The 10,423-nt window shown below is 30.5% G+C and overlaps 1 protein-coding gene across 1 annotated transcript in view; it reads left to right on the top strand.

Annotated features, from left to right (window-relative positions):
* LOC106686424 (protein lozenge) overlaps nt 1-10,423 on the top strand; it is a 142,397-nt gene that overhangs the window by 46,763 nt on the left and 85,211 nt on the right. Inside the window, exon 3 of the mRNA XM_014429768.2 lies at nt 3,061-3,192. Coding sequence (XP_014285254.1) covers nt 3,061-3,192 — 132 coding nt within the window. The remainder of the gene's footprint in view (nt 1-3,060; nt 3,193-10,423) is intronic.

The raw sequence follows: 10,423 nt of genomic DNA, 5'->3' as shown, positions 1-10,423 counted from the left end.
ATAAAATAAAATAAGAATAAAAATAAATAAATAAATGAAAAAAAAATCTCTCTTAAAATATATACAAACAGAAGGATAAACAAAATAAACATAATCAAATTATTGAACATAATCAAACTATACTGCGTATTTTTTTTAATACTTTTTATTTATCTTTATTTACCAACTCAATACACTTGGGCAGCACATTTTTTTTAATAATGGTTTTCTTCCTCCTAAGAATAAGAATAAAAATAAAATAACGATTTACATCGGTTGAGTTTTTCCACTTCCACAATATTTTTCAAAATTAACTAAATATAGATTATTTTTTTCTCGGCCTCACACCCTGCTCACGACGGCCCTTTCCCGATTCGAACGGATAAGCGGGGTTCTACCGTATTATCCAATTTGATTGCTATGCCTTACGATGGAGAAATAGCCCTAAGTCCTCTCGAAGGAGGTCAGATACGCACCCTCGGACACAGATGCCCCTGACAAGCAATTAGACGCTGAAGTGTATGAGCTCCTGTCCTTATAACTGGAGGCGGAGGAGAAACCTATCAAGTGAAGGAACGAGGCTAGGTCTTCCTTCTCTTGTTGGATTTCATCCTCCAATCTCCCCCTTCGTCGCAGCTATACCTTATTATTATATTATTACGCCTCTCTTTTACTTATATTATCTTTTGAAAATATTTTAATTAAAGATACTAAATTCAAGAGTAAACATAAATGAGATTGAATGCTTGTTATTTCAAATTAATCAGTTGGTATTATAATATATAACTATAAATAAGATCATATTATAAATGAAATCATCGCAGGGATCAAAAATTGACTAGTTGATTTTTTAGAGCATAGAACTTATTTTATTATTTTTTAGTTTTGTTATTTATGTGTTTTAGTTAAAATTGCACACAGGCTCTGACAGAAAGATATGTTTTCAATTGTCTATGTGTTCATAATTATTTTTTTTATAAATAAACACATTTCATTCATTCATAATCCACTTTAGTTTTCGTTTATGGCAACTAAGATAAACTTTGTTTTCCGTATCCTTCATTAATTTATAATTACTACTTCCTAGTTACATAATACATGAAATTTACTAAATATTCTTTACTGAGTCTTCTCCAATTGATTCCCTTGTGGCATTATAAGGTGTGATAACAGTCCAGCTAAGGTGGTTTAGTCTAGCTATAGTCTTAAGACTAATGGAACGTGAAGGGGATAAACGTTCCACATAATAATATTCCATCCTATTTTACCCATCATATTCCCACTCCTTAATATATTATTAATTAGGCGATAAGCTCTTCCTGATAATGCCTCAAAATTCTAAATGCTTGTTGTAAAAAAAAATTCTTTCACAGATTTTTTAAAAATTATTTTAATACTTATTTATTTTAATATTGAGTTCGTAGAATAATAATTGAATTTATAGAATATTGACGACTCCACGCGACGTCGATTATTTAAAATACTAGAGTATTCCAGGTCGCCCAATCAACTGCGACGATCTTCATAAAAAATCAAATTCATTTGTTTGCGGTTTTAGGGAAAATACGTAATCGCTCATTTAAAGGATTTATTCGTTGTTTTGAAGTAAGGTTGTAATTAAACACGGTGTAGTGTACTGCGTTGACTAATTAATATGACCCGAAATTGCAGCCTCGGTGACATATAATTGAATGTTTGTAATTGGTTGCTTCGTACAGCCTTTGTTGGGCGTTCGTCTTTAATTCCTTTGGCCCCCTAGTAATTAAAACATCGTCGTGTCACAGACCATAAAGTAATTCTATCATTCATAAAAAATATTAAATGAATTATAAGGTTTGTTTTACTGTACGTTACGAGGGTTAGGATGTCGTTAAATTGGTGTACCATTTTTTTTTTTTTTTTTCCCTTTTACTTTTGACAAAATGACCAATGAGTGAATATCAATCTATCTAAAAAAAGAATGGAAATACGAAACTGATATTTGCCTGAGATGTTATATTTTTTTTTAACTCATGAAATGACTCTAACGATTAATTGATAAAATAAAATACAATTAATTGATCTATAATATATATATAAGCTGGGACATTAAAGAGTCAGACATGGCTTAAGGAATTTTTTAGAAATCATCCTCTACAGTACTTTTATTTAAAGAAATAACCATTTTTCATTTTTAGTTCTAATATAACTGAATAAATATGAACTATGGAAGAATATCTAAATTAACTAAATAAAAAAAAAAATAACTAAAGAAAAAAAAAGTTGAAAAAATATTTCTAGGAATAAATGTACTAATAAAGATGTATAAAATAAATGTTTTCAAAGTTGTTAGGAGAATAGTCAGATTTTACATTCACTTATCCATTTTTTTTTTTTTTATGGTTAGCTCTAAAGATTTTGTAGATCTTTGGCCCCCCAAACCAGCCTTTTCCACACCTGCCCTTCCTGGGCTACTGCTTTCCAGTTTGCTTTATGCAGCTCTTACACATCTATGTCGATTTCTCTATCTGGTTTTTTGCCTCCATCGTTGTCTCTTCCCACTAATACTGGTATACAATGCTGTATAGAAGTCTCAACCCTCTTTATTATATCGTTAACAGTCCAACGTTTCGGCCAATTCGGCCATCTTCAAGGACAATCTAAAATATAAATTTACACTTCACATCCAATTATTCAAAATTATTCAAGCTCTTCTGCCCAGGTCATTAATAAAATGTCAAATCATCATATTTTGTCACGATCTTTCTAATTTATAAAATATTTAATTTTAGATAACTATTATTAAACACCATAAACTACTATTTTTAATGATTTGAAATGGTTTAAATGCTGAATCCTTTATATTATTTACTCCAAAGTAACTTTAATTTTGTTTATTTATGAAATAATTAATTAACAATTTATGATTGTTGATCGTATTAACAATGGATATAACTACAGAAACATTTCTTAGCTAAGTAAAGGGAAAATTATTATCCATAATATATTTATTTTAATTATTTTTGTACCTTCAAGGTAATCGTAAATAATAAATTATTTATTTATTTATATAAGATATTTGAAATGTTTATTGTACTTTAGGGCAGTCGCAACAGTTCCGAGCCCTCGGACTTGGACAACGGCCCTACCTCGAACAACCCCCCTCAGGTTACAGCCCTCGCCCCAGGCAGCCAGAGCACGACCAAGATCCGTTCAGATCACCTTCCAACCACGGTAAGTGAAGATCATATACTTACATATTGTATCTATTGTTAAATGGGGTTGGATCCAAATATATTTAATACAAAAAATCCTGTACTACTACAACTCAATAAGGGTCTGAGGTTCACTACTTAGTAAGGAAGACTGCTTTTTGAATAATGGTTGTACAAGGTGATTAGGTCAAGATCTCGCTCAACTGCCAGGTTTTTAGTGGTTGGGTGCGCCATAGGTGGCCTCCCGAATCCACAGGGTTTACTCACTACTACAGTAATAGTATAAATAATTACTTGCCACTTTCAGTAATTAATAATAAATAACTAATTAACATTATTATGCGTATTTGGGTTATTCACAAAAGATACAAAGTGGCCATAATCATTAATATAGCATTGCTATTGATCAATAACGCAGAAAAAAATTGAAAATACTAGGAGCTTAAATTTGAATGAAAATCTTTATATTACCTATTACTTTCCACAAAGTAATTGTGCTAAAGGCACAAAGGCCGGTACAAAAGATCTCCGAAACCTAAAATTGGCAGCTAAGCCATTTTCACAGCTAGACACCTGAAGAATTGTAGGAACTTTTTAAATAAGTAAAAATGTCTACACTCACTTGATTTATCCAGTTAGACATTTTATTCTCCGAATCTAAGAGAAATAAAGAATTTAATTAATTGAATTGCTTCAAAATTAATAAAATCCAGCCAATAGATTTCATGTCTTGCAATGCTCTGGCACTTTCAATTTTTGTAAAAAATATAGGATAATCTGTGTTGTTCTGAACAATAAATTATCCAATCACGTGTATAATTAAATTGCAAGAGGTACGACTACGTCAGAGGTGCAGTACTTCGTAAGAAACGAAGGGTGGGCAAGGAGGTGATTTGGTCAGAATCACACTCGACAACCAGATTTTTCTTAAGTAAGCCCATTTTGTGAGGCTAGGTGGATCCCAAAAGGTTTCCGAACCTTACAGTAACAGAATAAATAATTGTCTGTCACAGCCGTATTCGAACCTGGATCCTTGGAGTTGGTAGCATAGTTCCTTACCACTGAGCCACGCTACTTTCCAATTATTGATAATATAAATTTGATATATAAAAATTAGCTTTACATTTATTATTTGTTTAAAATACATATTTATGTTTCCATAAATATAATTATATTCATACTGCATTAGGAGTCTCTTTTTTCCAATATGTCTCAAGACTTTTTATATTACGTCATTAGACTTAAATAACCAGGCCTATTGTAATATAACAGCGATTTTATTGTAAAATACATCATTAAGTCTATAAAGTCTACTATATTAACTCTAATCTCCATTCAGTTTTGCAGGACGATAAACAGACTGCAGATAAACTTTCCGGATTTCTGAATTACTCAAAACTTTATCCTAAAATTTAATAACATTTTACCACAAGTTCCCATTTTTAAATAGTTATACATTTATAATCGGCAATGAAGACAAAATTCGTAAATTAAAAGAATAAGGACTATTAAAAATTTCGAATATTAAGGAAATAAAGTCAAATAAAAATTTCGGAAATTAAGGCAGTGATGACCCCTAAGTGGTTGATGCCTTAAGATAATAATAATAAAAAAAAGTCTACTCTACCTACTCTGAAATTAAGCAACATAGATTATTTTAGGTACTTATCTAAATCTATATCTATATACCTACTTATATCTAATTTGTACCTAAGTCTTTAGAATCCTAAACCTTTGATATCATTAACAAAACCTATTAAACATCTATTCTTAAGCACTCAAAAAACCTAAAATATGTTCATTAAATTTTCGTATATAGTTTTCCGATCAGGATAAACTCCATAATTACGGTGGTAAAAAAAACATACATTTCCTTTTATCCTGGATCATTTGCATCCTTGAATAATAAATCTGGAAAGAATGTACAGAAAAAAAAAAAAATTCGAATGTAACAGGTGAAAAACTGAAAATCAGCGTAATTAGTAATTTCATACCTGGAAGGGAGAGAAGAAAAAAAAACCAATATCCTTTATCCGAAACCAATTCGGGAGACGTTGATGTCATTAGTGGAACGTAATCAGTTCGAGTCCACAAATTAGGTGAAGACGGACGTGATCGATGGATACCTGAAGCAAGATTGCCTTTGTGATGAGTTTCGGAAATTCTGGAGAACGAAATGATGAAAAATATGATTTATTTATTCATAATTTAATATTTTTTTACATAATTATTGTGTATACGATATAAATATATGTTTTCAATAATTGAGATTATACTGCAAATACGTGTAGATATTTATTTCTATTTATTAAAAAAAAAGTTTTTAATAATCAGCGCTTAATACTTTATTTTATATTTTACATACAAAGTGGAATAATTTTCTTTTTTCGTACCCTCCTACGAAAAATATTGAGTAATAGGTACAAATATAATTTTTAAAAATGGGTGGTAAAAAATAAGTACAAATTAAAATACTGAGATAAAGACTTGAAATTAATTTTTTTCCTGCTTGCACTATATTGAAAAAATAATACATTATGAACTACATATTATATGAAAATTACAGTTATAAAAGTTGAGCAACGAGTAGTACAATTAAGGACAGGGGGTGCTATTATTTTATGGGTTACTATTATACTATTAGTTTTATTAATATGGGGTATTAAAAAAATTATTTTATGCCTTGTTTGCGTTAGCTGTTTACTATCTTTTTCTGCAGTTTATTGTTCTTTACTCAAGTTTCTATTTCCATATATTTTTGTAATACTTGAATTATGTGTATTCCTACGAAAATAATATTTATAAAAATTTTAAATTTGAATTAATCTTACTAGTTAAAAAATTCAGTTGGATAATTGTCAACAGGAAGATTTAAAAATGTAGAGATGAATCGATTACGTGGTACATAAAAAATATATACGATAATCGATAGTTTCACGAATTGAATTTTATTGATGATTAGAAGAATATTCTGATCCGTCATCCAACTATTATCCGTTCCTACTCCAAATCTAGGAAGAGTTGGTCGGCCTGAACTATCTGTGCTTCAAAGCAGAGGACTGAATTCAATCATTTTTATACCAGTAATTAGTTACTAGCTATTATATTTATTGCAAAGTGTAATATCAAATTAAGCAGTTCTATCATTTAAATAAAGGGAGTGACGTTAGCAGGGTGGTAACGCGCCTGTCTGCCAACCCTAAGGTTGCGAGTTCGAGTCCCCGGTCCTATCCGGGATTTTTTCATGCATATAATTATACAATATTCACTCAGTCTCCCCCCGGGTATTTCTGAGGCCCGTTTGCCTATGGGTGGCACTCACAAAAATAGGCGTGGGAGTGACGAACCCACCCAATGAAAACCACGTCATAAAACGCACTATTCCTAAGTACATCGCACGACGCCTTGGACCTCTACGGTCGCGCCAAGAAATTTCATGGCCAAAAATAGTTATAATGATTAATTTCGTAGGAGTAGATGTTTCCATGACAATGTTTGCTAAAATAAATTCACAAAAAGTTTATTTTTCGTCGTTTGAAAAAATAATTTGGTTTTCAAAAATATATTTGGGAAATTATTATTTACACAGAAACCCAGGAGTACCTGAATAAAATTTACATAAATGTACTAAAAAACAGTTTTAAATGCTCACTTTCGTAGAATTATCAGTTTCTGTGACATTGCCCAAAATATAGCCACGAGATGTTGATTTCTCGTTAGTTTTGATGTAGAAAAAAGATGGTTTTTAAAGAAATTTATCTGGAGAACATTTAAACATAAATATCCCAATTAGTGGTCAAAGTTTAGCTCATTTGCCATACTTTACGAAGTTGTTAAGTTTCTTCGTCCTAAAGGTCACTTTAGAGATATTGAGCCAAAAAGTTTGATTTTTCAAGAATAAAATGAACTTCCTGAAATAGTTCAGTATCTACTTTATACAGGCGGCTGTGCAAGTTGAGACGTAGGTCCCAGAGCGCCCAGTCCGGAATGTTGTGGGTTCGATTACCACCTGAGGTAGGTAATATTTATTTCTTGGGGGTTCCGAGAAATGTATCTTGACACTCCTTGGTTAGTTGGTGGTTGGTTAGTCTGCGGTGGCAACTCTGGTAGCCGCCAGGGTTTGGCATAAAGCAACACTTGCCGGAGTAATTCCCCCCACCAGATACCAATATCTACTCTATATTAGTTTAATTATGTCAATTATGTAGGTTAGTGTAAAAATTGAATGATTTTCTAACTGAAAGTAATTCATATTTTGTGCTAATGTTAAAAAACAATTCAATTGGGCGCCATTATTATTTCTACAGCTTTAAGATGGCTGATGTGTATTTTTTACTTCATCTTCAAGGATGTAATTGATTAAGATAAATGTAACTTTGTACGAATAAGTCACTTTTTGACCCCCATACTATCTCCTTTAGAGAACCATACCTGCAGATGATTTTTTTTTCTAAGGGAATCACATAGAATTTCTTTATTTTTTGTTTGTCATATATATTTTGTAGAGACATACATATATTATTATTATTATTCTGATGACGTAGACCGGACTAGCGACCAATCCGGAGCGGCCGACGAAGAAGCAGCCATTCCCACACTCTCCCTTACATCACCCCCACCGCAAAGCGACCTAAAAACTGAAGATTAGCCGTTCCTTAGGCTGGAGAGCTCTCTATTAAAATTCCTATCTTCTGATTGCCAGCTACTGTTACCATCAACTACCAACTAGGATATAATTCACTTAAGAACGTGGCAAACAATCTCCAGGCTATAATAGATCAGTTATGTTTGAATGCAGCTGCTACGAAATACCACCCACTTTCCCCCCTCACACGATTAATGATTGCTATCTCGAGTTATTTAGTGATATTTCAAAATCGACTGCCCTTCGAATGGGGGGATTTTCTCAGGAAGATAAATATTTGATGGGGGTAAGTATGGGTTGGACAAGCACATGCTGGCTACGGGTGAGTGGGTATGCTTCAATATTGCAGTAGGATTAATTATAAATATAGCGAGTACATGGCCAATGTTAACTGAGCGAAGTGTATGATTATGTTATTATATAGGTGGTTAGATTATACTTTACAATGGTTGAGCGTGTATAATATAACTATAATGTAAAGTAAGGGAAATCTCAAAATTACCATACAGTGTTTAATTCTTGATTTAAATTATAAATATTTCATTTGGGCAATTTTTTCTTCAATCTACAATCTAAAAGATCATTTTTTCTAATTCATTTGCTTAACTTACTCATTGATTTATTTTTTAACTGAGGTATTGTTAAGTAGAATTTAAATGATGGCTTTAGCACATTTAAAAGTTGGCTAAAACTAAAAATAATTCTCACTCTTTTTTTCAAATAATAAACCACTAGAAATTTATTACAACATTTTAAAGTAAGTGTACCAAGTTTATATATATATAACAAATAATTTAAATATTCTAGATGTTAATTAACTATAAAAAGAAATGCTTAATTTTTGAGTGCCGAAATAGAATATTTGGTTTTCGAGACTGAAATTTCTAAACATTTTGCTAGGAAGGACTCTATACCAACCTATATACTTGGCACTACATAATTATCAAAATAAGTTCTTAGAAGTAATTCATGTTAATAATAATGTTTGTATTATTTTTTAATAAAAGCTTTTGGAATAAATATATTAATTAATCTTTTATATAAAGGATGAAAAATCAAATAAATATAAATTATAATAAAATTAACAAAAAATGCTTTGATAATTCATGTTTTTAATCATATAAGAGTTCATTTTTTAAAGAAATATATTTTTTTGTACATATCAAAAAAAATAAAAAAACGTTCCTTTTTCATCAAAATCTATCTGTATGAATTTGTTTTACCACATTGTTTATGGTATGAGTTAGCCAATAGAGTACTTACATATTTTTGTTTTTGGTGCTTTTGCATAACAATATTTACAACATTCATTTTTTGAAAAAAATAATCATTTTTATGATAGCGACTGATAAAATTCTTTAAAATTTTAAATATGTATGCATATTAACTAAAACACGCATAGAAAATAAAATTCTCATAGTAACATTTATTTTTATTTTTTTATCAGTCCTAACACGATTTCAAATATGCCTAATTTTAGGATATAGTGGGAAAATAGTATTTGATTAATTGTGGTTAAAGACAGCCACAGATAAGGTTATCGTTAGAAATCATATTCCACAAAACCGCACCGTATCCACACACCCACACTACAATATTTATTTTAACAGATCATTTCCAGCAGGATGTGAAAGCGCTTATTGCCTCTGTGAGGTGTATATATTATTTTATTTATTATTTATTTATTTTCTATTTTTATTTAATATATAAATTGTACCAGGAAGTTCCATATTTGTTTTGAAATCATCCGAGGTGCGTGTATATTATCTCGAATTTCGGAAGAAAATGTGAATTTCGCAATGAAAAGATAATTAAATAAATTTTAATCGAGGCTTTTTATTGTCATTGTCAAGAGAACGTAGTAAAAAAAATTAAGTACTGAGAAAACATTAAAAAAAAAGTTAGTTAAAAAAAATAACTAAATAGCAAAAATAAATAAATAATAGCTACTTTTAAATACTGAGAGATCGTTTTTTACATTTAAATTAATGACCGAATTCCTAGACGGCACTTAAGTAAAACTTTACATTTAACCAGGATAAAGGTTATTCCACTGAACCTATTCAAAAATTTATAGTAGACCCGTTATAGTGCTTATTTAGTTATGATGATTGGACCTTATGTAACAAAAAGGATTACAACTAACTTCGAAATTTGTAAAAATGTGTCAATTTTATATTATCGTTCCTTAAAATAACTTCATGTCCTGCTGGAAACATCCAAGTGTCCTTAAATCTATAATTTCAGTCACGGTGAATAACTGTACAGTTGTTAGTAGTGTTCGTAAGCAATAAGTTTAAGAGTTATTCCAGAGCTAGTTCAGGAACAAATATTAATTAATTACGAAAGAATATGGTCCGGGTGCGGTCAAAAAAACTCAAATAGTGGAATTATACTATTTTATTGAGCCAACATTTCGCCCCACGTTGCAGGGCTTCGTCAGGGCTAAAAAAGATACAAGCACATAGTTACAAAAGGAAAACAAAAACATAAGTGTAAAATAACAGGGGTATAAAATGTAAAAAAGTAAGATATAATAAGAAAAATTAAAGGTAGTAAATAGTAAATGTAAAGGGTAATAGTAACAGATAGATAAGAAAAGAAA

Source organism: Halyomorpha halys, unplaced genomic scaffold (genome assembly GCF_000696795.3).
Source record: "Halyomorpha halys isolate HHAL.00 unplaced genomic scaffold, Hhal_1.1 Scaffold4.1, whole genome shotgun sequence".
NCBI classification, from domain to species: domain Eukaryota; kingdom Metazoa; phylum Arthropoda; class Insecta; order Hemiptera; family Pentatomidae; genus Halyomorpha; species Halyomorpha halys.
The sequence above is the reverse complement of the archived record's forward strand: the minus strand, read 5'-3'. Positions and strand labels throughout refer to the sequence as shown.